This window comes from Gobius niger (assembly GCF_951799975.1).
Source record: "Gobius niger genome assembly, chromosome: 15".
In the NCBI taxonomy this organism is placed as follows: domain Eukaryota; kingdom Metazoa; phylum Chordata; class Actinopteri; order Gobiiformes; family Gobiidae; genus Gobius; species Gobius niger.
This window is the reverse complement of record NC_136866.1, coordinates 30,849,125-30,876,388: the sequence shown is the minus strand read 5'-3', so window position 1 is coordinate 30,876,388 and position 27,264 is coordinate 30,849,125. Positions and strand designations below refer to the sequence as shown.

The following is a 27,264-nucleotide window of genomic DNA, read 5'->3' as shown; positions in this document are numbered from 1 at the left end:
TTAGTCCCGCTCTAGTCCGGGTTTAGGCTGAGTTCAGGCTCTGTTGTTTTTAGGGAAGTTTTTGCGTCTTTCCTCACGCTCAGTGCGTGTTATCGCGTGATCTCGTTCCCATATTAGGTCAAACCGGGACTAAACCAGGACTGAACCAGGACTTAACCAGGACTAAAGCAGGACTGAACCAGGACTTAACCAGGACTAAAGCAGGACTGAACCAGGACTAAACCAGGACTAGACCAGGACTTAACCAGGACTAAACCAGGACTGAACCAGGACTAAACCAGGACTTAACCAGGTCTAAAGCAGGACTAAACCAGGACTAAACCAGGACTAAACCAGGACTAAACCAGGACTGAACCAGGACTGAACCAGGACTGAACCAGGACTTAACCAGGACTGAACCAGGACTTAACCAGGACTAAACCCGGACTAAACCAGGGCTAAAGCAGGACTGAACCAGGACTTAACCAGGACTAAACCAGGACTTAACCAGGACTAAACCAGGACTTAACCAGGACTGAACCAGGACTAAACCAGGACTAAACCAGGACTAAACCAGGGCTAAAGCAGGACTAAACCAGGGCTAAAGCAGGACTAAACCAGGACTAAACCAGGGCTAAAGCAGGACTAAACCAGGGCTAAAGCAGGACTAAACCAGGACTAAACCAGGGCAAAAGCAGGACTGAACCAGGACTAAACCAGGACTAAACCAGGGCTAAACCAGGACTAAACCAGGACTAAACCAGGACTAAACCAGGACTGAACCAGGACTGAACCAGGACTAAACCAGGACTAAAGCAGGACTAAACCAGGACTAAACCAGGACTAAAGCAGGACTGAACCAGGACTGAACCAGGGCTAAAGCAGGACTAAACCAGGTCTAAAGCAGGACTAAAGCAGGACTAAACCAGGACTAAACCAGGACTAAAGCAGGACTGAACCAGGACTAAACCAGGACTAAACCAGGACTGAACCAGGGCTAAAGCAGGACTGAACCAGGACTAAACCAGGACTAAACCAGGGCTAAACCAGGACTAAACCAGGACTAAACCAGGACTAAAGCAGGACTAAACCAGGACTAAAGCAGGACTGAACCAGGACTAAACCAGGTCTAAAGCAGGACTAAAGCAGGACTAAACCAGGACTAAACCAGGACTAAAGCAGGACTAAAGCAGGACTAAAGCAGGACTAAACCAGGTCTAAAGCAGGACTAAAGCAGGACTGAACCAGGACTAAACCAGGACTAAACCAGGACTAAACCAGGACTGAACCAGGGCTAAAGCAGGACTGAACCAGGACTAAACCAGGTCTAAAGCAGGACTAAAGCAGGACTAAACCAGGACTAAACCAGGACTAAAGCAGGACTAAACCAGGACTAAACCAGGACTAAAGCAGGACTAAACCAGGACTAAACCAGGACTAAACCAGGACTAAACCAGGACTGAACCAGGACTGAACCAGGACTAAACCAGGACTAAAGCAGGACTAAACCAGGACTAAACCAGGACTAAAGCAGGACTGAACCAGGACTGAACCAGGGCTAAAGCAGGACTAAACCAGGTCTAAAGCAGGACTAAAGCAGGACTAAACCAGGACTAAACCAGGACTAAAGCAGGACTGAACCAGGACTAAACCAGGACTAAACCAGGACTGAACCAGGGCTAAAGCAGGACTGAACCAGGACTAAACCAGGACTAAACCAGGGCTAAACCAGGACTAAACCAGGACTAAACCAGGACTAAAGCAGGACTAAACCAGGACTAAAGCAGGACTGAACCAGGACTAAACCAGGTCTAAAGCAGGACTAAAGCAGGACTAAACCAGGACTAAACCAGGACTAAAGCAGGACTAAAGCAGGACTAAAGCAGGACTAAACCAGGTCTAAAGCAGGACTAAAGCAGGACTGAACCAGGACTAAACCAGGACTAAACCAGGACTAAACCAGGACTGAACCAGGGCTAAAGCAGGACTGAACCAGGACTAAACCAGGTCTAAAGCAGGACTAAAGCAGGACTAAACCAGGACTAAACCAGGACTAAAGCAGGACTAAACCAGGACTAAACCAGGACTAAAGCAGGACTAAACCAGGACTAAACCAGGACTAAAGCAGGACTAAACCAGGTCTAAAGCAGGACTAAACCAGGACTAAACCAGGACTGAACCAGGTCTAAACCAGGACTGAACCAGGACTGAACCAGGACTAAACCAGGACTAAACCAGGACTAAACCAGGACTGTGTTAGTTTTCCACATGTATTATAATGTAGTTGTGTGTGTACATGTTACTTTAGGGGTTTTCAAACACACAACCCCGCCACAGTGTCCGGTGACCCCCCCCCAGAGGTCCCGGCCCCCCCCAGAGGTCCCGACCCCCCCTTGAGGTCCCGACCCCCCCTTGAGGTCCCGGCCCCCACTTTGGAACCACTGCTTCAGTAAAGTGTCTCTGTGAGGACATGTTCAAAAGAGCGTTTTTACTGTTGTCTTTACTTTGTTTACGTTTCCTCTTCATGTAGTTTTAGTATTTTCTCTGGATATTATGATGTTACTGAAACATATATAAGGCTCGTTTATTCACTTCCTCCGAGTACTTTTCACTCTTACTTCGTAAAGTTACTCTGAAGTAGTGGTACTTACTGTGAGTAAATATTGTTGCTAAAGTCACAGGTCACAATACTGCAGTTATTTGAAGTGATTTTAAACTTTCCCATCTCTCCCATTCATTCTCAATGGTACATATGGATGCAGTACACGTTTTGGACACCAGCGTCAAACTGGGGGCGCTGTTTCACTCCTTTCACAAAGTTAAGGAAGTTTTGGTGTTTTCCAAAAGGTTGTTGACATAAACAATGACTTATAAAAGAATTTATGCTGAACTGACACTTTCCGAAAGATCTAATGTGGCTTTTTATTTGAGTTAACGAGGCACTGTAGGTGTTTTGCTACAATTGTTGATTTTGTTTGACTAAAACGAGGCGTTTGCCATCGTTGACAGTGGTTTTAACCTCTTACCTCCCGCCTGAACCGAGAGGATCTTTTTCCTCACGTCATCAGATTTTTTTTCCATCATTTTTTCGTTGGGTATTCAACTCATTTTTGAAACTTTTTGGTCATTTTTTGTCACATTTTTGTAATTTTTTTGTCATTTTTTATCATATTTTTGTATTTTTCTTCGTCAATTTTTCATCAATTTTTTGTCATTTTTTGTCACATTTTTTGTCAATTTCTTGTGACATTTTTGCCACTTTTTCATCAATTTTTTGTCATTTTTCATCATTGTTTTCATCTCAGTTTTGTCACTATTTTCTCACCTTTTTTTCAGAAGGTTTTGAATTGGGGTAAAGCCAAACTGGAGAAAATGTGCTCGGTTCAGGTGGGAGTTAAGGGGTTAAGGCCCCCAATATGATTTTGCAAAATATTATTATGCAAATAAGGGATCAAATACTTGTACTCTAAAAATGTGAGAAATAGTGTCTTTTTATAGTGTGTTTTTGAAAAGTCTTTGCAGATCGTCCCACTTGGTCATATATAATGTGAAGCAGTGATTCTCAACTGGTGGGTCGGGGCTCAAAAGTGGGTCGGGAGCCTGTAGGGAACTGTAGAGTCTGCTAGAGTTCATATTATTGGGTTGTTTTGGTCATAATTTCAGTCTTAAAGCAGAACTAAGTAACTTGTTTACCTTAACCTCTTAACTCCCGCCTGAACCGAGAGGATCTTCTTCCTCACGTCATCACATTTTTATTCCATCATTTGTTGGGTATTCAACTCATTTTTGTGAGTTTTTTGTCATTTTTCGTATTTTTTTTCGTCATTTTTTTCATCACATTTTTTCACTTTTTTGGTAATTTTTTGTAAAATCTTTGTAATTTTTTTGTCAAATTTTTTTCATTTTTTTTCACATTTTTTTTTTTTTTCCACATTTTTTATACATTTTTGGTCATTTTTTCATCATTTTTTTATCGCATTTTTGTCACATTTTTGTAATTGTTTGTAAAATCTTTGTAATTTTTTTGTCAAATTTGTATCACATTTTTGTCATTTTATGTCACTTTTTTTTTTTTTTTGTCCATTTTTTTGTCAATTTCTTGTGACATTTTTGTAACATTTTTGCTACTTTTTCATCAATTTTTCCTCATTTTTTGTCACATTTCCATCATTGTTTTCGTCTCAGTTTTGTTGCTATTTTCTCACCTTTTTTCCAGAAGCTTTTGGATTGGGGTAAAGCCAAACTGGAGGAAATGTGCTCGGTTCAGGCGGGAGTTAAGGGGTTAATAAATCCTCCCGTCGTCCCTCTGGGGGGTCTTTCAGCGCCCCCTGGTGTCTCTGGACAGAAAACCATAATAGCAACTTCCCCGCCTACGGGTCGGAGTCACCAATACACACTAATGCAATCACGGAGAAGAAGCTAACGGGCTAACGGGCAAAGCTAACAGCGGGCTAGCCCTGGTGTGAACGTTTGTGTGATCTCTGCCACAGGTGCTGCTGCTGTGAACCCCCCCTGACCTCTGACCTCTGAGGCCGTGAACCCCCCTGACCTCTGACCTCTGAGGCCGTGAACCCCCCTGACCTCTGACCTGTAGGACTCGGTTACTCCCGGACTGAACGATGCCGGACCTGATCAGCGTGACGGACTTCGTGAGCGAGACCAATGAGGACTACAAGGCCCCGACCACGTCCAGCTTCACCACCAGGATGTCCCACTGCAGGAACACGGTGTCCAGCCTGGAGGAGGTAAGAGACATGTCCCACTGCAGGAACACGGTGTCCAGCCTGGAGGAGGTGAGAGACACTCAGGACGTCCCACTGCAGGAACACGGTGTCCAGCCTGGAGGAGGTAAGACTCTCAGGACGTCCCACTGCAGGAACACGATGTCCAGCCTGGAGGAGGTAAGAGACTCAGGACGTCCCACTGCAGGAACACGGTGTCCAGCCTGGAGGAGGTAAGACTCTCAGGACGTCCCACTGCAGGAACACGGTGTCCAGCCTGGAGGAGGTGAGACACTCAGGACGTCCCTTAAAAGGAGTGAAACAGCGCCCCCCATTTGCTGCTGGTGGCCAAACAGTGTACTGCATCCATATTTACCATTGAGAATGACTGGGAGAGTTGGAGGGTTTCATGTATTTGTTTATTCGGTCGGGACAGTGCATGTTGAGGAACATACATGGGGCTCATGCATGTTGAGGAACATACATGGGGCTCATGCATGTTAAAGAACATACATGAGACTCATGCATGTTGAGGAACATACATGGGGCTCATGCATGTTAAAGAACATACATGAGACTCATGCATGTTGAGGAACATACATGAGACTCATGCATGTTGAGGAACATACATGGGGCTCATGCATGTTGAGGAACATACATGGGGCTCATGCATGTTGAGGAACATACATGGGGCTCATGCATGTTGAGGAACATACATGGGGCTCATGCATGTTAAAGAACATACATGAGACTCATGCATGTTGAGGAACATACATGGGGCTCATGCATGTTAAAGAACATACATGAGACTCATGCATGTTGAGGAACATACATGAGACTCATGCATGTTGAGGAACATACATGGGGCTCATGCATGTTGAGGAACATACATGGGGCTCATGCATGTTGAGGAACATACATGGGGCTCATGCATGTTGAGGAACATACATGAGACTCATGCATGTTGAGGAACATACATGGGGCTCATGCATGTTAAAGAACATACATGAGACTCATGCATGTTAAAGAACATACATGAGACTCATGCATGTTGAGGAACATACATGGGGCTCATGCATGTTGAGGAACATACATGGGGCTCATGCATGTTGAGGAACATACATGGGGCTCATGCATGTTGAGGAACATACATGTGACTCCTGCATGTAAACCTGCCCCGCTGGAGCCGCGGGTTAGCCTGACTCTGACAGTTACAAACGGACGTGGCTCCATCACTTCCTTCCTTTTTTTACCCAAAATGTCACAACGTTTGAACAGGAAGTGACTCTGAGCCCGAGCAGGACGAGAAGTAACACTTTGACCACAGTGAGCTGGAATAAACCAGTTCTTAGGGTTAGTTTGTCTAAACCTGCCGCATTTGAAAGCTAAGTCTCCTATCGTGCCTTTCACAGACACGGCCACAAAGCGCTTTACATGAGGCCATTTTCAGTCCAGGTGCATTGTGGGAGCTAGAGTCCAGGTGCATTGTGGGAGCTGGAGTCCAGGTGCATTGTGGGAGCTGGAGTCCAGGTGCATTGTGGGAGCTGGAGTCCAGGTGCATTGTGGGAGTCCAGGAGCTGAAACAGTGTAATGGTTAAAGCGGCGCCTGAGGCCGGAGGAGCCGCTCCCTGATCCAGTCCAGACACGACCAGGATCTGAACTCGGCCCCAGGAGACTTTTATTCTATATATCAGACTTTCAAACTGTCTGACACGGAGATTTAGATTTGGGTAAAGCCAAACTGGAGAAAATGTGCTCAGTTACGGCGGCGATTCAGAGGTTAAATAGTGATCCAAACATTCCTCACTGAGTTTAACCCTGAGTTTAACCCTGAGATAAACCCTGAGTTTAACCCTGAGTTTAACCCTGAGTCTAACCCCGAGTTTAACCCCGACTTTAATCCTGAGTTTAATCCTTAGTTTAACCCTGAGTTTAACCCCGACTTTAATCCTGAGTTTAATCCTTAGTTTAACCCTGAGTTTAACCCTGAGTTTAACCCCGAGTTTAACCCCGAGTTTAACCCCGAGTTTAACCCCGAGTTTAACCCCGAGTTTAACCCCGAGTTTAACCCTGAGTTTAACCCGGAGTTTAATCCGGAGTTTGATCCTGAGTTTAACCCCGAGTTTAACCCCGAGTTTAACCCCGAGTTTAACCCTGAGTTTAACCCGGAGTTTAATCCGGAGTTTGATCCTGAGTTTAACCCCGAGTTTAACCCCGAGTTTAACCCCGAGTTTAACCCGGAGTTTAACCCGGAGTTTAACCCCGAGTTTAACCCCGAGTTTAACCCCGAGTTTAACCCTGAGTTTAATCCTGAGTTTAACCCTGAGTTTAACCCGGAGTTTAACCCCGAGTTTAACCCCGAGTTTAACCCCGAGTTTAACCCGGAGTTTAACCCCGAGTTTAACCCCGAGTTTAACCCCGAGTTTAACCCCGAGTTTAATCCTGAGTTTAACCCCGAGTTTAACTCTGAGTTTAACCCTGAGTTTAACCCGAGTTTAATCCTGAGTTTAACCCGGAGTTTAATCCTGAGTTTAACCCCGAGTTTAACCCCGAGTTTAACCCCGAGTTTAACCCCGAGTTTAACCCCGAGTTTAACCCGAGTTTAACCCCGAGTTTAATCCTGAGTTTAACCCGGAGTTTAACCCCGAGTTTAACCCTGAGTTTAATCCTGAGTTTAACCCCGAGTTTAACCCCGAGTTTAACCTGAGTTTAACCCTGAGTTTAATCCCGAGTTTAACCCCGAGTTTAACCCTGAGTTTAACCCTGAGTTTAACCTGAGTTTAACCCCGAGTTTAACCCCGAGTTTAACCCCGAGTTTAACCCTGAGTTTAACCCTGAGTTTAACCCCGAGTTTAACCCCGAGTTTAACCCTGAGTTTAACCCCGAGTTTAACCCCGAGTTTAACCCCGAGTTTAATCCTGAGTTTAACCCGGAGTTTAACCCCGAGTTTAACCCTGAGTTTAATCCTGAGTTTAACCCCGAGTTTAACCCCGAGTTTAACCTGAGTTTAACCCTGAGTTTAATCCCGAGTTTAACCCCGAGTTTAACCCTGAGTTTAACCTGAGTTTAACCCCGAGTTTAACCCCGAGTTTAACCCCGAGTTTAACCCTGAGTTTAATCCCGAGTTTAACCCCGAGTTTAACCCTGAGTTTAACCCCGAGTTTAACCCCGAGTTTAACCCCGAGTTTAATCCCGAGTTGAACCCCGAGTTTAACCCCGAGTTTAACCCTGAGTTTAACCTGAGTTTAACCCCGAGTTTAACCCCGAGTTTAACCCCGAGTTTAATCCCGAGTTGAACCCCGAGTTTAACCCGGAGTTTAACCCCGAGTTTAACCCTGAGTTTAACCCCGAGTTTAACCCCGAGTTTAACCCTGAGTCTAACCCTGAGTTTAACCCTGAGTTTAACCCCGAGTTTAACCCCGAGTTTAACCCCGAGTTTAACCCCGAGTTTAACCCCGAGTTTAACCCCGAGTCTAACCCCGAGTTTAACCCGAGTTTAACCCCGAGTTTAACCCCGAGTTTAACCCTGAGTTTAACCCTGAGTTTAACCCTGAGTTTAACCCCGAGTTTAACCCCGAGTTTAACCCCGAGTTTAACCCGGAGTTTAACCCGGAGTTTAACCCCGAGTCTAACCCCGAGTTTAACCCCGAGTTTAACCCGAGTTTAACCCCGAGTTTAACCCGAGTTTAACCCCGAGTCTAACCCCGAGTTTAACCCGAGTTTAACCCCGAGTTTAACCCCGAGTTTAACCCAGAGTCAGGTTCTTTAGTTATAAAATTAATAAAAATATAGCTTTTTTAATATATCAAAATTACACATAAACTGAAATGTCTTTCCTGAAAATATACTTCATGGCACACACTCCAAACTGAGTACAGTGTTAGCCTTACTGGTGCTCAGCATGTGTGCACAATCTCTGAATTCTAGGTCCAAGTATGTTGGATTTGTAAACTTTTACATGTTTTGGTGCTTTATCTCATTAGCATCGTGCACAAACCAAAGTGCCAAATGTTATAAAAGCAAAAATATTTTCACAAATGTGTCAAACAAAAGTGCAGCAGCAACAACTAACCCCCCAAAAATGGACTAAATCAAAATGAAGTGGGTCATTTCTTTTCCATATTTATCTCAGTGCACAAAGGTGCGTCAGTCACACCTTCCCCCAAAACAAAATGGCCGCCTTGTTTATTCAGAAAAGAGCTTTTACACGTCTTCATTCACTGTGGATCTGGACTATGAACCTCTACACAGATGCACCACTGTCACCTGGGAAATCAACAAGTTTGTGCTAAATGCTAATGTGGCTAACATGTGGCTAACATGTGGCTAACATGTGGCTAACATGTGGCTAGCATGTGGCTAACATGTGGCTAACATGTGGCTAACATGTGGCTAACATGTGGCTAACATGTGGCTAGCATGTGGCTAACATGTAGCTAACATGTGGCTAACATGTAGCTAACATGTAGCTAGCATGTGGCTAACATGTGGCTAACATGTGGCTAACATGTGGCTAACATGTGGCTAACATGTGGCTAGCATGTGGCTAACATGTGGCTAGCATGTGGCTAACATGTAGCTAACATGTGGCTAACATGTAGCTAACATGTGGCTAACATGTGGCTAACATGTGGCTAGCATGTGGCTAACATGTGGCTAACATGTGGCTAACATGTGGCTAACATGTGGCTAACATGTAGCTAACATGTGGCTAACATGTAGCTAACATGTGGCTAGCATGTGGCTAACATGTAGCTAACATGTGGCTAACATGTGGCTAACATGTGGCTAGCATGTGGCTAACATGTAGCTAACATGTGGCTAACATGTGGCTAACATGTGGCTAGCATGTGGCTAGCATGTGGCTAACATCTGGCTAACATCTGGCTAACATCTGGCTAACGTGTGGCTAACGTGTGGCTAGCGTGTGGCTAACATGTGGCTAACATGTGGCTAACATGTGGCTAACATGTGGCTAACATGTGGCTAACATGTGGCTAACATGTGCTTCTGGCCTGCACTGAGCACTGCCAGCACAAATATCAATGGATTTCTTTGGGAAATGGCTCATTATGAAGAGAATAGTCAGTAGGTTTAAGAGAATAGAACTGTAATTGCCTAAAAGTTTGTTTACAAGAAGATTTTCTCATTTGTGGAGTATTTTTAGGTAATTTCTGACCGTGAAAATTGAAAATAATGAGCCAAATTTTCCAAAAAGAGTATTTTGTTGAAATTTTTGTTGAATTATATTTTACTTGAGAATTTTGGACCAAAAAAATCCAGTCAACCTATGATTGGACCACAAATAATTTAATATGGATAAGAAATGCTTAATTTTAATGCTCGATTTTCATGGTTTTTTAAAATTTTTCTGTCCTTAATTTATGTTTTGATTTAAGTGATGGTGTTCCATGACTGGAATAGATGTTTTGGGGAGAATTACCTTTTTAAAAATCTGTGCCACATGTCTATATTGGTCAAAATATAATTTGCCTAAATACTGTATGCAAGTCAATGAAACTGGAGTCAGTCCCTGATCAGGGACTGTCCTGAACAGGTTAACCCCGAGTTTAACCCCGAGTTTAACCCTGAGTTTAACCCCGAGTTTAACCCTGAGTTTAACCCCGAGTTTAACCCTGAGTTTAACCCCGAGTTTAACCCTGAGTTTGGTCCTGCAGGCGCTGGACCTGGACCGGACCGTTCTCTCCAAGATGAAGAAGTCGGTGAAGGCCATGAACGCGTCGGCTCTCGGTGAGTCTGGACTGAAGCTGCTTCACATTCCTCTCATTCTGCTCGTGTCCCAGCATGCCGAGCGGCGGGCGGGATCCACCGAGCACAGGAGCAACAGTCACCAGGGGCGGCTTTAAGAGGAGGCCCATGAGTCCCGGAGCCCCAAAGAGACGGAGGAAAAGCAGAGGCGTAGGAGACATTTGAGGGGCTCCGTTTAGAAGAACAGGGGCACTCAGAAAAATGAATATCTAGATTAGTTTAACCTCTTAACTCCCGCCTGAACCGAGAGGATCTTTTTCCTCACGTCATCAGATTTTTTTATTTTTGCATCATTTTTTTGTTGGGTTTTCTAACAATCTCACATTTTTGTATCTTTTTTGTCATTTTTTTTGTCATTTTTTGTCAAATTTTTGTAGTTTTTTCATCACGTTTTTGTCATTTTTTTGTCACATTTTTGTCACAATTTTTGTCATTTTTTGTCACATTTTTGTCATTTTTTTGTCATATTTTTGTCATTTTTTTGTCACATTTTTGTCATTTTTTTGTCACGTTTTTGTCATTTTTGTGTCATTTTTTGTCACATTTTTTTCACAATTTTTGTCATTTTTTGTCACATTTTTTTCACATTTTTTTTCATTTTTTTAAATCAAATTTTTGTCCTTTTTTCGTCCATTTTTTGTCCTTTTTTCATCAATGTTTTCTCACTTTTTCGCCACATTTCCATCATTGTTTTCGTCTCAGTTTTGTTGCTATTTTCACACCTTTTTCCAGAAGCTTTTGGATTGGGGTAAAGCCAAACTGGAGGAAATGTGCTCGGTTCAGGTGGGAGTTAAGGGGGTAAATGGTGCTTCTCTGGGGCACCTCTGCACATGTCTGTGTATACATGATGTTTCGTAATAAATCTGAATTTCATTTTGTCCTCTGCAGCTCACGTGGAGAACGAGGAGCTTTACGTCCAGGCCGTGGAGAAGTTCGGAGATAACTGCGTCTGTCGAGAAGACGTGGAGGTCGGGTCTGCGTTCCTCAAGTTCGCCGTCTTCACCAAAGAGCTCACGGCGCTCTTCAAGAACCTGGTGACTCCTCCTCCTCCTCCTCCTCCTCCTCCTCCTCCTCCTCCTCCTCCTCATTATCTCACAGCGGGAGGGCATCTGACTCACTGCTGTCTTACAGATGCAGAACATGAACAACATCATCTCCTTCCCTCTGGACAGTCTGCTGAAGGGAGACCTCAAGGGCGTGAAGGGGGTGAGTCAGGTCCCGCCCACCCAGAGGAGCGTTTGGTTTTACTTTGTTCTTCTGCAGGACCTGAAGAAGCCGTCACTTTTTTGTCATTTTTTTTAAATACATTTTTGTCATTTTTTCGTCCATTTTTTATCAGATTTTTATCACATTTTGTCTCATTTCTGTCATTTTTTGTCATATTTTCGTCATTTTTGTAATCAATTTTTTGTCATTTTTTGTCACATTTTTGTCAATTTTTTGTCAATTTTTTGTCATTTTTTAAATCAATTTTTTGTCATTTTTTGTCACATTTGTCAATTTTTGTCACATTTTTGTCATATTTTTGTCACATTTTCGTCATTTTTTTGTCATTTTTTTAATCAATTTTTTGTCATTTTTTGTCACATTTTTGTCAATTTTTTGTCTTTTTTTAAATCATTTTTTTGTCATTTTTTTGTCATTTTTTTGTCACATTTTCGTCAATTTTTTGTCATTTTTTTAAAGCATTTTTTTGTCATTTTTTGTCACATTTTTGTCACATTTTTGTCATTTTTTTAATCAATTTTTTGTCATTTTTTGTCACATTTTTGTCATTTTTTTAATCAATTTTTTCACATTTTTGTCACATTTTTGTCATTTTTTTAATCAAATTTTTGTCATTTTTTGTCACATTTTTGTCATTTTTTTAATCATTTTTTTGTCATTTTTTGTCACATTTTTGTCACATTTTTGTCACATTTTTGTCATATTTTCGTCATTTTTTTAATCAATTTTTGTCACATTTTTGTCTCATTTTTGTCTCATTTTTGTCTCATTTTTGTCATTTTTTGGTCATTTTTTTGGTCATTTTTAGTCATTTTTTTGTCACATTTGGTTCGGCAGGACCTGAAGAAGCCGTTCGATAAATCCTGGAAAGATTACGAGACCAAACTGTCGAAGCTGGAGAAGGAGAAGCGGGAACACGCCAAACAACACGGGATGATCCGCACGGAGTTCAGCGGAGGAGAGATCGCCGAGGAGATGGAGCGGGAGAGGCGGGGCTTCCAGCTGCAGATGTGTGAGGTAACAGAGAGAGGGGAGGGGCTTCAGCTGCAGGTGTGTGAGGTAACAGAGAGAGGGGAGGGGCTTCAGCTGCAGATGTGTGAGGTAACAGAGAGGGGAGGGGCTTCAGCTGCAGGTGTGTGAGGTAACAGAGAGGGGGGAGGGGCTTCAGCTGCGGATGTGTGAGGTAACAGAGAGAGGGGAGGGGCTTCAGCTGCAGGTGTGTGAGGTAACAGAGAGGGGGAGGGGCTTCAGCTGCAGATGTGTGAGGTAACAGAGAGGGGAGGGGCTTCAGCTGCGGATGTGTGAGGTAACAGAGAGAGGGGAGGGGCTTCAGCTGCAGGTGTGTGAGGTAACAGAGAGAGGGGAGGGGCTTCAGCTGCAGGTGTGTGAGGTAACAGAGAGGGGAGGGGCTTCAGCTGCAGATGTGTGAGGTAACAGAGAGGGGAGGGGCTTCAGCTGCAGATGTGTGAGGTAACAGAGGGGGGAGGGGCTTCAGCTGCAGATGTGTGAGGTAACAGAGAGGGGAGGGGCTTCAGCTGCAGATGTGTGAGGTAACAGAGAGAGGGGAGGGGCTTCAGCTGCAGGTGTGTGAGGTAACAGAGAGAGGGGAGGGGCTTCAGCTGGAGGTGTGTGAGGTAACAGAGAGAGGGGAGGGGCTTCAGCTGGAGGTGTGTGAGGTAACAGAGAGGGGAGGGGCTTCAGCTGCAGATGTGTGAGGTAACAGAGAGGGGAGGGGCTTCAGCTGCAGATGTGTGAGGTAACAGAGAGGGGGGAGGGGCTTCAGCTGCAGATGTGTGAGGTAACAGAGAGAGGCGGGGCTTCAGCTGCAGATGTGTGAGGTAACAGAGGGGGGAGGGGCTTCAGCTGCAGATGTGTGAGGTAACAGAGAGGGGGGAGGGGCTTCAGCTGCAGGTGTGTGAGGTAACAGAGAGAGAGGCGGGGCTTCAGCTGCAGATGTGTGAGGTAACAGAGAGAGGCGGGGCTTCAGCTGCAGATGTGTGAGGTAACAGAGAGGCGGGGCTTCAGCTGCAGATGTGTGAGGTAACAGAGAGAGGGGAGGGGCTTCAGCTGCAGATGTGTGAGGTAACAGAGAGAGGGGAGGGGCTTCAGCTGCAGATGTGTGAGGTAACAGAGAGGGGAGGGGCTTCAGCTGCAGATGTGTGAGGTAACAGAGAGGGGAGGGGCTTCAGCTGGAGGTGTGTGAGGTACAGAGAGGGGAGGGGCTTCAGCTGCAGATGTGTGAGGTAACAGAGAGAGGGGAGGGGCTTCAGCTGCAGATGTGTGAGGTAACAGAGAGAGGGAGGGGCTTCAGCTGCAGATGTGTGAGGTAACAGAGAGGGGAGGGGCTTCAGCTGCAGGTGTGTGAGGTAACAGAGAGGGGAGGGGCTTCAGCTGCAGGTGTGTGAGGTAACAGAGAGAGGGGAGGGGCTTCAGCTGCAGGTGTGTGAGGTAACAGAGAGGGGGGAGGGGCTTCAGCTGCAGATGTGTGAGGTAACAGAGAGGGGAGGGGCTTCAGCTGCAGATGTTTGAGGTAACAGAGAGAGGGGAGGGGCTTCAGCTGCAGATGTGTGAGGTAACAGAGAGGGGAGGGGCTTCAGCTGGAGGTGTGTGAGGTAACAGAGAGAGGGGGAGGGGCTTCAGCTGGAGGTGTGTGAGGTAACAGAGAGGGGAGGGGCTTCAGCTGCAGGTGTGTGAGGTAACAGAGAGGGGGGAGGGGCTTCAGCTGGAGGTGTGTGAGGTAACAGAGAGAGGGGAGGGGCTTCAGCTGCAGATGTGTGAGGTAACAGAGAGAGGGGAGGGGCTTCAGCTGCAGGTGTGTGAGGTAACAGAGAGAGGGGAGGGGCTTCAGCTGCAGGTGTGTGAGGTAACAGAGAGGGGAGGGGCTTCAGCTGCAGGTGTGTGAGGTAACAGAGAGGGGAGGGGCTTCAGCTGCAGATGTGTGAGGTAACAGAGAGGGGAGGGGCTTCAGCTGCAGATGTGTGAGGTAACAGAGAGAGGGGAGGGGCTTCAGCTGCAGGTGTGTGAGGTAACAGAGAGGGGAGGGGCTTCAGCTGCAGGTGTGTGAGGTAACAGAGAGGGGAGGGGCTTCAGCTGCAGGTGTGTGAGGTAACAGAGAGGGGAGGGGCTTCAGCTGCAGGTGTGTGAGGTAACAGAGAGGGGAGGGGCTTCAGCTGCAGGTGTGTGAGGTAACAGAGAGGGGAGGGGCTTCAGCTGCAGATGTGTGAGGTAACAGAGAGAGGGGAGGGGCTTCAGCTGCAGGTGTGTGAGGTAACAGAGAGGGGAGGGGCTTCAGCTGCAGATGTGTGAGGTAACAGAGAGGGAGGGGCTTCAGCTGCAGGTGTGTGAGGTAACAGAGAGGGGAGGGGCTTCAGCTGCAGGTGTGTGAGGTAACAGAGAGGGGAGGGGCTTCAGCTGCAGGTGTGTGAGGTAACAGAGAGGGGAGGGGCTTCAGCTGCAGGTGTGTGAGGTAACAGAGAGGGGGGAGGGGCTTCAGCTGCAGATGTGTGAGGTAACAGAGAGAGGGGAGGGGCTTCAGCTGCAGGTGTGTGAGGTAACAGAGAGAGGGGAGGGGCTTCAGCTGCAGATGTGTGAGGTAACAGAGAGAGGGGAGGGGCTTCAGCTGCAGGTGTGTGAGGTAACAGAGAGGGGGGAGGGGCTTCAGCTGCAGATGTGTGAGGTAAGAGAGAGAGGGGAGGGGCTTCAGCTGCAGATGTGTGAGGTAACAGAGAGAGGGAGGGGCTTCAGCTGCAGGTGTGTGAGGTAACAGAGAGGGGAGGGGCTTCAGCTGCAGGTGTGTGAGGTAACAGAGAGGGGAGGGGCTTCAGCTGCAGATGTGTGAGGTAACAGAGAGGGGAGGGGCTTCAGCTGCAGGTGTGTGAGGTAACAGAGAGAGGAGGGGCTTCAGCTGGAGGTGTGTGAGGTAACAGAGAGGGGAGGGGCTTCAGCTGGAGGTGTGTGAGGTAACAGAGAGGGGAGGGGCTTCAGCTGCAGGTGTGTGAGGTAACAGAGAGGGGAGGGGCTTCAGCTGGAGGTGTGTGAGGTAACAGAGAGGGGGGAGGGGCTTCAGCTGCAGATGTGTGAGGTAACAGAGAGGGGAGGGGCTTCAGCTGCAGGTGTGTGAGGTAACAGAGAGAGGGGAGGGGCTTCAGCTGCAGGTGTGTGAGGTAACAGAGAGGGGAGGGGCTTCAGCTGGAGGTGTGTGAGGTAACAGAGGGGGGAGGGGCTTCAGCTGCAGGTGTGTGAGGTAACAGAGAGGGGAGGGGCTTCAGCTGGAGGTGTGTGAGGTAACAGAGAGAGGAGGGGCTTCAGCTGCAGGTGTGTGAGGTAACAGAGAGGGGAGGGGCTTCAGCTGCAGATGTGTGAGGTAACAGAGAGAGGGGAGGGGCTTCAGCTGCAGATGTGTGAGGTAACAGAGAGGGGAGGGGCTTCAGCTGCAGATGTGTGAGGTAACAGAGGGGAGGGGCTTCAGCTGCAGGTGTGTGAGGTAACAGAGAGAGGGGAGGGGCCTCAGCTGCAGGTGTGTGAGGTAACAGAGAGGGGAGGGGCTTCAGCTGCAGATGTGTGAGGTAACAGAGGGGGAGGGGCTTCAGCTGCAGAGGTGTGAGGTAACAGAGAGAGGGGAGGGGCTTCAGCTGCAGGTGTGTGAGGTAACAGAGAGAGGGGAGGGGCTTCAGCTGCAGGTGTGTGAGGTAACAGAGAGGGGGGAGGGGCTTCAGCTGCAGGTGTGTGAGGTAACAGAGAGAGGGGAGGGGCTTCAGCTGCAGATGTGTGAGGTAACAGAGAGGGGAGGGGCTTCAGCTGCAGATGTGTGAGGTAACAGAGAGGGGGGAGGGGCTTCAGCTGCAGATGTGTGAGGTAACAGAGAGGGGAGGGGCTTCAGCTGCAGGTGTGTGAGGTAACAGAGAGGGGGGAGGGGCTTCAGCTGCAGATGTGTGAGGTAACAGAGGGGAGGGGCTTCAGCTGCAGGTGTGTGAGGTAACAGAGAGAGGGGAGGGGCTTCAGCTGCAGGTGTGTGAGGTAACAGAGAGGGGGGAGGGGCTTCAGCTGCAGATGTGTGAGCTGCTTCTTCTTCTTCTGTTCCAGTATTTGCTGAAAGTGAACGAGATCAAGGTGAAGAAAGGCGTGGACCTCCTGCAGAACCTCATCAAGTTCTTCCACGCTCAGTGCAAGTCCGTGTCTCCTCCTCAGTCCTGCTTTAACCGGACGTTCCTCACAGTAAAGTGTCCGTGTCTCAGTTTCTTCCAGGACGGACTGAAGGCCGTGGAGACGCTCAAACCATCTGTGGAGAAGCTGACCTCCGACCTGACCTCGGTGAGTCTGACTTTAGAGAAGAAGAAGAAGAAGAGTTTCTGCTCCACAGCTCAGAGGAACATGCTGAGACTTTATATCTGAACATTCATGAACCCCTTACCTCCCACCTGAACCGAGCACTTTTCCTCCAGTTTGGCTTTACCCCAATCCAAAAGCTTCTGGAAAAAAGGTGAGAAAATGGCAACAAAACTGAGACGAAAACAAAGATGGAAATGTGACAAAAAAATTGAAGAAAAAGTGGCAAAAAATGACAAAAATGTGACAAAAAAGTGAGAAAACATTGAAAAAAAATGTCACGAAAAAATGACATAAAAAATGACGACAAAATGACAAAAATGACCAAAAAGTGACAAAAAATGGATGGAAAAATGACCAAAAATGTCACAAAAATTGACAAAAATGTGATAAAAATTTGACAAAAAATGGCACAAAAATTGACACAAAATTGACACAAAAAGTGACAAAAAATTGACGACAAAATGACAAAAAAGGATGAAAAATGTCACAAAAATGTCACAAAAATTGACAAAAATGTGATAAAAATTTGACAAAAAATGGCACAAAAATTGACACAAAATTGACACAAAAAGTGACAAAAAATTGATGGAAAAATAAATTAAAAAAAAGACAAAAATGTCACCAAAAAATTTACAAAAATTGACAAAAATGTGATAAAAAATTGACACAAAAAACTATGAAAAAGTGCCAAAAATGTCACAAAAAATGACAAAAATGTTGTAAAAATTTGACAAGAAATGACACCAAAATGGGGAGGACGGACTGAAGGCCGTGGAGACGCTCAAACCATCTGTGGAGAAGCTGACGTCCGACCTGACCTCGGTGAGTCTGACTTTAGAGAAGAAGAAGAAGAAGAAGAAGAAGAAGAGTTTCTGTTCCAAAGCTCAGAGGAACATCCCGAGACTTTTATATCAGGCTCATTCTGATCCAGAGTCACGTCTCCAAAGGCCTGAACATTCACTAACCCCTTAACCCCCGCCTGAACCGACCTCCAGTTTGGCTTTACCCCAATCCAAAAGCTTCTGGAAAAAAGCAACAAAACTGAGACGAAAACAATGATGGAAATGTGACAAAAAAGTGAGAAAACATTGACAAAAAATTATGAAAATGTCACAAAAATGTTATAAAAATTTGACAAAAAATGACGGAAAAATGACCAAAAAAAACCTTGACAAAAATGTACAAAAATTTGACGATAAAATGACAGAAAATGATGAAAAAGTGCCAAAAATGTCACAAAAAAATTGAAAAAAATGGCAAACAATTTGACAAAAATGTTATAAAAATTTGGAAAAAAAATTGACAAAAAATGACATAAAAAAAACGACAAAAATGTACAAAAATTTGACGAAAAAATGATGAAAAAGTGCCAAAAATTCGACAAAAAATGACAAAAAATGTGACAATAAATGAAGAAAAAAAAAGAAAAAAAAGTTACAAAATGAGTTGAAAACCCCCAAAAAATGATGGAAAAAAACTGTGATGACGTGAGGAAAAAGATCCATTTAGATGAGTTTTGTAGGTCTTAGCTTTCAAATGAGGCGTTACACTGGCCTACAGGATTTGGGTAAAGCTGAACTGGAGAAAATGCTCCAGGAGGCTCCGGGGGGCTCCGGGAGGCTCCAGGAGGCTCCAGGCTGCTCCAGGGGGCTCCAGGGGGCTCCGGGAGGCTCCAGGAGGCTCCAGGAGGCTCCAGGAGGCTCCATGAGGCTCCATGAGGCTCCAGGCGGCTCCAGGCTAACAGAGGAGCCGGCTCAGATTACAGGGGGCCTGATCTTCCAAAGGTCCGCTCTATCATCCTCCTACTGTAACACGTGTCAGTGTTGAGCTGTCCAGCAGGGGGCGCTGATTTAATCAGGACATTCAGCTTCAGTCGGTTCTTCAAAGACACAATTCAGCAGATTCCAAAACAAAAAAAGGCTCAGTCTGTGATGGGTCAGTCAATGATAAACTGACCCATCACAGACTTCACTCGACCACCGCGGGCTGGAGGCGCATGAAGGTCTGTCCTTCACTGAGCCTCGACCACCGCGGGCTGGAGGCTCATGAAGGTCTGTCCTTCACTGAGCCTCGACCACCGCGGGCTGGAGGCTCAGTGAAGGACAGACCTTCATGAGTCTCCAGCCCGCGGTGGTCGAGGCTCAGTAAAGGACAGACCTTCACTGAGCCTCCAGCCCGCGGTGGTCGAGGCTCAGTGAAGGTCTGTCCTTCACTGAGCCTCGACCACCGCGGGCTGGAGGCTCAGTGAAGGACAGACCTTCACTGAGCCTCGACCACCGCGGGCTGGAGGCTCATGAAGGTCTGTCCTTCACTGAGCCTCGACCACCGCAGGCTGGAGGCTCATGAAGGTCTGTCCTTTACTGAGCCTCGACCACCGCGGGCTGGAGACTCATGAAGGTCTGTCCTTCATGAGCCTCGACCACCGCGGGCTGGAGGCTCATGAAGGTCTGTCCTTCACTGAGCCTCGACCACCGCGGGCTGGAGGCTCATGAAGGTCTGTCCTTCACTGAGCCTCGACCACCGCGGGCTGGAGGCTCGTGAAGGTCTGTCCTTTACTGACAGTGGGACAGTCAGGACCTTCCTCTCAGAGGTCAGAGCTAAAACAATAAAAACAATCAATCTTAAAATATGAATCGATTTGACCGACTACAGCCCTACTGTGACATGAAATATACACACACACCTCCTCCAGCTGTTCTGGGCCTGACCTCCTCCAGCTGTTCTGGGGGGGCCTGACCTCCTTCCAGCTGTTCTGGGGGGGCCTGACCTCCTTCCAGCTGTTCTGGGGGGGCCTGACCTCCTCCAGCTGTTCTGGGGGGGCCTGACCTCCTCCAGCTGTTCTGGGGGGGCCTGACCTCCTCCAGCTGTTCTGGGGGGGCCTGACCTCCTCCAGCTGTTCTGACCGTGTCCTGGGTCCACGAGGCCTTGTCCCACTAGGACATGCCTGGAGCACCTCCCACAGGAGGCGACCAGGAGGTATCCGGAACAGATGCCAGAGCCACCCCAGCTGCTCTGTTCTTCATGAAGGAGCAGCGACTCTACTCCGAGCTCCTCCCCCCCCAGCCCCCCTGTGAAGGAAACTTTCCAAAGCAAAAGAACAGGAAGTCTCCATCACTTCGTAGACATCGGCCTGGTATCAGCCCGGTGGCACAGCTAAAACATGTACAATAGGGTCAGTGTGAATCTAACTGTAGTTAGCGCGGCTGGAGCAGGAGGCTCTCAGACCGTATGAGTGGGCGGGGCTTATGGGGAGGTCACATGATGATCAGGAAGTGAAACTGCTGGAATATTTTTTATACTATTTTTATTTGTCCAGATCAAGCAGGGGCAGGACGCGGAGAGGAAGCAGCTGCTGCAGCTCCGGGACGTCCTGAAGAACTCCCTACAGAGCGAGCACAAAGAGGTCAGAGGCCCCTCCACCCCCCCCCCTCCCTTCCACTCCCCCTCCCCTTCACCAGAGTCTGAGGTTCGACTCCCGTGTGTTTGTAGGACTCGGCGCAGGCGAAGCAGAGCTCGGGATACAGCCTCCACCAGCTGCAGGGGAACAAGGCCCACGGGACGGAGCGCTCAGGGGTGCTCTACAAGAGGAGCGAGGGGTGAGTCTCTACAAGAGGGGAGGGGGGAGCGAGGGGTGAGTCTACAAGAGGAGAGGGGAGAGCGAGGGGTGAGTCTCTACAAGAGGAGCGAGGGGTGAGTCTCTACAAGAGGGGAGGGGGGTGAGTCTCTACAAGAGGAGCGAGGGGTGAGTCTACAAGAGGAGAGGGGAGAGCGAGGGGTGAGTCTACAAGAGGAGAGGGGAGAGCGAGGGGTGAGTCTCTACAAGAGGAGGGAGGGGTGAGTCTCTACAAGAGGAGCGAGGGGTGAGTCTCTACAAGAGGAGAGGGGTGAGTCTCTACAAGAGGAGAGGGGTGAGTCTCTACAAGAGGAGCGAGGGGTGAGTCTACAAGAGGAGAGGGGAGAGCGAGGGGTGAGTCTACAAGAGGAGAGGGGAGAGCGAGGGGTGAGTCTCTACAAGAGGAGGGAGGGGTGAGTCTCTACAAGAGGAGCGAGGGGTGAGTCTCTACAAGAGGAGAGGGGTGAGTCTCTACAAGAGGAGCGAGGGGTGAGTCTCTACAAGAGGAGGGAGGGGTGAGTCTCTACAAGAGGAGCGAGGGGTGAGTCTCTACAAGAGGAGAGGGGTGAGTCTCTACAAGAGGAGCGAGGGGTGAGTCTACAAGAGGAGAGGGGAGAGCGAGGGGTGAGTCTACAAGAGGAGAGGGGAGAGCGAGGGGTGAGTCTCTACAAGAGGAGCGAGGGGTGAGTCTCTACAAGAGGAGGGAGGGGTGAGTCTCTACAAGAGGAGCGAGGGGTGAGTCTCTACAAGAGGAGAGGGGTGAGTCTCTACAAGAGGAGAGGGGTGAGTCTCTACAAGAGGAGCGAGGGGTGAGTCTCTACAAGAGGGGAGGGGGGAGGGAGGGGTGAGTCTACAAGAGGAGCGAGGGGTGAGTCTCTACAAGAGGAGGGAGGGAGGGGAAGGAGGGGTGAGTCTACAAGAGGAGCGAGGGGTGAGTCTCTACAAGAGGAGGGAGGGAGGGGAAGGAGGGGTGAGTCTACAAGAGGAGAGGGGAGGGAGGGGTGAGTCTACAAGAGGGGAGGGAGGGGGGGAAGTGACTAAATTGTCCAGAGATTTTCGTCGCCTAAAATCTGACTAAATAAAAATCATCCAAATTCACCGACGGCTTCGCTCATGTGGGAGGAGCTCCATGAATATAATACAATAAAGATAATTACAATAAATGTTGTAAATGCAAAGTCGACTCAATTTACAGGAAATTTTAGGCGAATAAAACTAGACTAAACTTAAAGGAACAGGCCAGCGTTTTTCCATCCTGAGATATGTTCTTACCTGAGCTGTGACGAGTTCTTTAGGACCTGTCTGGTAAATCTTCACTTTACTGTGCGGATGCCAAATTACTCCTGGTATTATTACGCCTTACAATATAGTTCCCCCTTTTATCCGCTTAGAAAATCCACATTGTTTAATTGTGTGTAATTATACTTTACGTGACTGAAGATCAGACAGGTCCTAAAGAACTCGTCACAGCTCAGGTAAGAACATATCTCAGGATGGAAAAACGCTGGCCTGTTCCTTTAAAGGACATTTTTGTCAAGACTAAAACTAAATATAGATGTGTTTAAATGAACTCTGGCCTACAGGCTGTGAACTCCAGTCGAAAAGCTTTTAGATTTGGGTAAAGCTGAACTGGAGAAAAGGTTTTTAATGTAAATATAAATGTGTTTCAGTCTGAGGAGAGTCTGGCAGAAGAGAAAGTGTTCAGTGAGAAACGGCTTCCTCACCATCCACCACGGCACGGTAAGGACAAACCCCGCCCCCTGCACGAGTAACCCCGCCCCCTGCATGAGTAACCCCGCCCCCTCCACGCTCACTCTCTCTGTCCTTTTGGTTCCACTTCATCATAACTGCACGCTCTTTACTCGAAGTCAAACAGACCCTTTCCTGATGATGAGCAGTTATTATGAAGCGTCACCTTTTATTTATTAGATTTTCCTGTTTTTCTTTCCTGTTATTCCCCAAGTGTTTAGACGAGTCAGGAAACGGCCACAGGAGAAAGAGGAGGCGGAGCTTAAGGCGGAGGAGAACCAGGCGGAGGGTGAAGCAGGAGACGCACCTGAACCTCAATACTTCACACATTATTTTCATTTATTTCTTTTCTGTTTCTTGGCCTGTGGTTTTCCTCTTTCGTGTTCCTCTCTCTCTGGTGGTGGAGAATAAACAAAATGGCCTCTTTATGTAAATTATGAAATGTTTTTTGATGTTTTATTGGTGATCATTCGCTTAACCTCTTTACTCCCACCTGAACCGAGCACATTTTCTCCAGTTTGGCTTTACCCAAAAAGCATCATATGATAAAAATGTGACAAAAATATGATAAAAATGTGACGAAAAAGTGACGAAAAAGTGACACAAGTTTGACAAAAAGTGACAAAAATTGGACAAAAAATTGACAAAAAAGTGACACAAGTTTGACGAAAATGTGACGAAAATTTGACAAAAAATGTGACGAAAAACGGAAAAAAACGGGAAAAAATGGACAAAAAAGTGACACAAGTTTGACGAAAATGTGACAAAAATGTGACGAAAAACTGAAAAATAAACTGAAATAAATTTGACAATAATGTGACAAAAAACTGACACAAGTTTGACAAAAATGTGACGAAAAACTCAAAAAACAGACAAAAACAGACAAAAATTTGACAAAAAAGTGACAAAAAAATGAACAAATAAAATAAATAAAAAATGAAAAAATGAAAAAAAAAATGAGAAAAAATTGACGAAAAACGGAAAAAAACGGGGGGAAAAAATACTAAAAATTGACAAAAAATTGACAAAAATGTGACGAAAAACTGAAAAAAAAAGTGACAAAAAAGTGACAAAAAACTGAAAAATAAACTGAAATAAATTTGACAATAATGTGACGAAAAACTGACAAAAAACGGACACAAGTTTGACAAAAATGTGACAAAAATGCGACGAAAAACTGAAAAAAAAAAACTGAAAAAAAGGTGACAAAAAAGTTACAAAAATGTGACGAAAAAGTGACAAAGAAGAGTTGAAAATCCACAATAGAGCAACAAAAGTGACAAAAAAAAGGGATGACAACACAGCAACAATGCAAGGAAGAAAAGCTTTATTTAGATGAGTTTTGTAGGTCTTAGATTGAGGCGTTACGATGGCATTTGGGTCCGGCTGAACTGGAGAAGATGCGCGAGGTCAGGGCGGGGGTTAAGAGGTTAAAGCTAAAAGGTTTGCATTTGTCAGACACTGTTATTAACGACTCACACGGAATAAGATAAATATTTACTTTTGAAGGAAAAGGCTTGAAAGATGCTGCTATATATTTATTCTCTAGCGTTTTGTTGGTTTGAGACAGAGATTTATCCAGGAAGTAACGGGAAACAGTTTTGAAAATTCCGAAAAAAATGTATAATAAAAATAAAGAGTAAAACATTGATATGTGAATGACGTGTTATTTGTTCACAAACACTGACAGGTTTGTTTCCACGCTTGTGTTTTTGGTGATTTGTCTGTTTTTTGTCCTTCAGGCGAATCGACCTCCGGCCAAACTGAACCTGCTCACCTGCCAGGTCAAGAGGAACCCGGACGAGAAGAAGAGCTTCGACCTGTTCTCCCGTGAGCCCGGCTTTAGTCCCACTTTAGTCCCACTTTAGTCCCACTTTAGTCCCACTTTAGTCCCGCTTTAGTCCCGCTTTAGTCCCGCTTTAGTCCCGCTTTAGTCCCACTTAAGTCCCCCTTTAGTCCCACTTTAGTCCCACTTTAGTCCCTGTGTAGTCCTGCTTTAGTCCCTCTTTAGTCCCGCTTTAGTCCCACTTTAGTCCCGCTTTAGTCCCGCTTTAGTCCCACTTTAGTCCCACTTTAGTCCCGCTTTAGTCCCGCTTTAGTCCCGCTTTAGTCCCGCTTTAGTCCCACTTTAGTCCCACTTTAGTCACGCTTTAGTCCCGCTTTAGTCCCACTTTAGTCCCACTTTAGTCCCACTTTAGTCCCACTTTAGTCCCGCTTTAGTCCCGCTTTAGTCCCACTTTAGTCCCACTTTAGTCCCGCTTTAGTCCCGCTTTAGTCCCACTTAAGTCCCACTTTAGTCCCGCTTTAGTCCCACTTTAGTCCCACTTTAGTCCCACTTTAGTCCCGCTTTAGTCCCACTTAAGTCCCACTTTAGTCCCACTTTAGTCCCGCTTTAGTCCCACTTTAGTCCCACTTTAGTCCCACTTTAGTCCCGCTTTAGTCCCACTTAAGTCCCACTTTAGTCCCACTTTAGTCCCACTTTAGTCCCACTTTAGTCCCGCTTTAGTCCTACTTTAGTCCTGCTTTAGTCCCACTTAAGTCCCGCTTTAGTCCCGCTTTAGTCCCACTTTAGTCCCACTTTAGTCCCACTTTAGTCCCACTTTAGTCCCACTTTAGTCCCGCTTTAGTCCCGCTTTAGTCCCGCTTTAGTCCCGCTTTAGTCCCGCTTTAGTCCCACTTTAGTCCCGCTTTAGTCCCGCTTTAGTCCTGCTTTAGTCCCACTTAAGTCCCGCTTTAGTCCCGCTTTAGTCCCACTTTAGTCCCGCTTTAGTCCCGCTTTAGTCCCGCTTTAGTCCCGCTTTAGTCCCGCTTTAGTCCCGCTTTAGTCCCGCTTTAGTCCCGCTTTAGTCCCACTTTAGTCCCTCTTTAGTCCCGCTTTAGTCCCGCTTTAGTCCCGCTTTAGTCCCGCTTTAGTCCCGCTTTAGTCCCACTTTAGTCCCACTTTAGTCCCACTTTAGTCCCTCTTTAGTCCCACTTTAGTCCTGCGATCGTCCTCTTTTAACGGCGTTATGTTTCCAGACGACAGGACGTATCACTTCCAGACGGAGGACGAGGCCGAGTGTCAGATGTGAGTTTGTCTTTGTCCTGACGCGTGTGGCTTTAAAGTCACAGTTACATGTTTTCATTTGTGTTTTATTTACCATATCGGATTTTTAACACTCTGGGCCATCAAGGGAACACTTTAAAAGTACTGTTCAAAAGTACATGTCAAAAATATCAAAAATACACATCAAAAATATCAAAACTACACATCAAAAATATCAAAACTACACATCAAATATATTAAAACTACACATCATACACAATATATCGCATTGTTATCGAGAAAGTCCCACAAATATTGACGTGGCCCAGGTCTAATGTGAGACACAGGTGGATTGTGGCATCTACGATCCTTTCCTCACTGGATTCCTCGGTCTGATGTCCTGATGTCTTGTTGCCTGATGTCTTGTTGTCTTGATGTCTTGTTGTCCTGTTGTCCTGATGTCTTGTTGTCCTGTTGTCCTGTTGTCCTGATGTCCTGTTGTCCTGATGTCCTGTTGTCCTGATGTCCTGTTGTCTTGTTGTCTTGTTGTCCTGTTGTCTTGATGTCTTGTTGTCCTGTTGTCCTGATGTCTTGTTGTCCTGTTGTCCTGATGTCTTGTTGTCCTGATGTCTTGTTGTCCTGATGTCTTGTTGTCCTGATGTCCTGTTGTCCTGTTGTCTTGATGTCTTGTTGTCCTGTTGTCCTGTTGTCTTGATGTCTTGTTGTCCTGTTGTCCTGTTGTCTTGATGTCTTGTTGTCCTGTTGTCCTGATGTCCTGTTGTCCTGATGTCCTGTTGTCCTGATGTCCTGTTGTCCTGATGTCTTGTTGTCCTGTTGTCCTGATGTACTGTTGTCCTGATGTCCTGATGTCTTGTTGTCCTGATGTCTTGTTGTCTTGATGTCCTGTTGTCCTGATGTCTTGTTGTCCTGATGTGTTGTTGTCCTGATGTGTTGTTGCCTGATGTCTTGTTGTCCTGATGTGTTGTTGCCTGATGTCTTGTTGCCTGATGTCTTGTTGTCCTGATGTCTTGTTGCCTGATGTCTTGTTGTCCTGATGTGTTGTTGTCCTGATGTCTTGTTGTCCTGATGTCTTGTTGTCCTGATGTCCTGTTGTCCTGATGTCCTGATGTCTTGTTGTCCTGATGTCTTGTTGCCTGATGTCTTGTTGTCCTGATGTGTTGTTGTCCTGATGTCTTGTTGTCCTGATGTCCTGTTGTCCTGATGTCTTGTTGTCCTGTTGTCCTGTTGTCCTGATGTCTTGTTGCCTGATGTCTTGTTGTCCTGTTGTCTTGTTGCCTGATGTCTTGTTGTCCTGATGTCTTGTTGCCTGATGTCTTGTTGTCCTGATGTGTTGTTGTCCTGATGTCTTGTTGTCCTGATGTCTTGATGTCCTGTTGTCCTGTTGTCCTGTTGTCCTGATGTCTTGTTGTCTTGTTGTCCTGATGTCCTGATGTCCTGATGTCTTGTTGTCCTGATGTGTTGTTGTCCTGATGTCTTGTTGTCCTGTTGTCTTGTTGCCTGATGTCTTGTTGTCCTGATGTCTTGATGTCCTGATGTCCTGTTGTCCTGTTGTCCTGATGTCTTTTTGTCCTGATGTCTTGATGTCCTGATGTCCTGTTGTCCTATTGTCTTGTTGTCCTGTTGTCCTGATGTCTTGTTGTCCTGATGTCCTGATGTCCTGATGTCTTGTTGTCCTGATGTCTTGTTGTCCTGATGTCCTGTTGTCCTGATGTCTTGTTGTCCTGATGTCTTGTTGTCCTGATGTCCTGTTGTCCTGATGTCTTGTTGTCCTGATGTCTTGTTGTCCTGATGTCCTGTTGTCCTGATGTCTTGTTGTCCTGATGTCTTGTTGT

General features: G+C 46.5%; 1 protein-coding gene across 1 annotated transcript in view; it reads left to right on the top strand.

Annotated features, from left to right (window-relative positions):
• Positions 1–4,511: 4,511 nt before the first annotated feature.
• asap2b (ArfGAP with SH3 domain, ankyrin repeat and PH domain 2b) overlaps positions 4,512–27,264 on the top strand; it is a 45,423-nt gene continuing 22,670 nt past the window's right edge. Inside the window, exons 1-12 of the mRNA XM_079572882.1 lie at positions 4,512–4,724; positions 10,379–10,451; positions 11,358–11,503; positions 11,601–11,675; positions 12,534–12,713; positions 16,779–16,864; positions 16,931–17,006; positions 20,341–20,427; positions 20,514–20,620; positions 22,308–22,377; positions 24,129–24,216; positions 25,405–25,453. Coding sequence (XP_079429008.1) covers positions 4,599–4,724; positions 10,379–10,451; positions 11,358–11,503; positions 11,601–11,675; positions 12,534–12,713; positions 16,779–16,864; positions 16,931–17,006; positions 20,341–20,427; positions 20,514–20,620; positions 22,308–22,377; positions 24,129–24,216; positions 25,405–25,453 — 1,163 coding nt within the window. The 5' untranslated portion in view covers positions 4,512–4,598. The remainder of the gene's footprint in view (positions 4,725–10,378; positions 10,452–11,357; positions 11,504–11,600; positions 11,676–12,533; positions 12,714–16,778; positions 16,865–16,930; positions 17,007–20,340; positions 20,428–20,513; positions 20,621–22,307; positions 22,378–24,128; positions 24,217–25,404; positions 25,454–27,264) is intronic.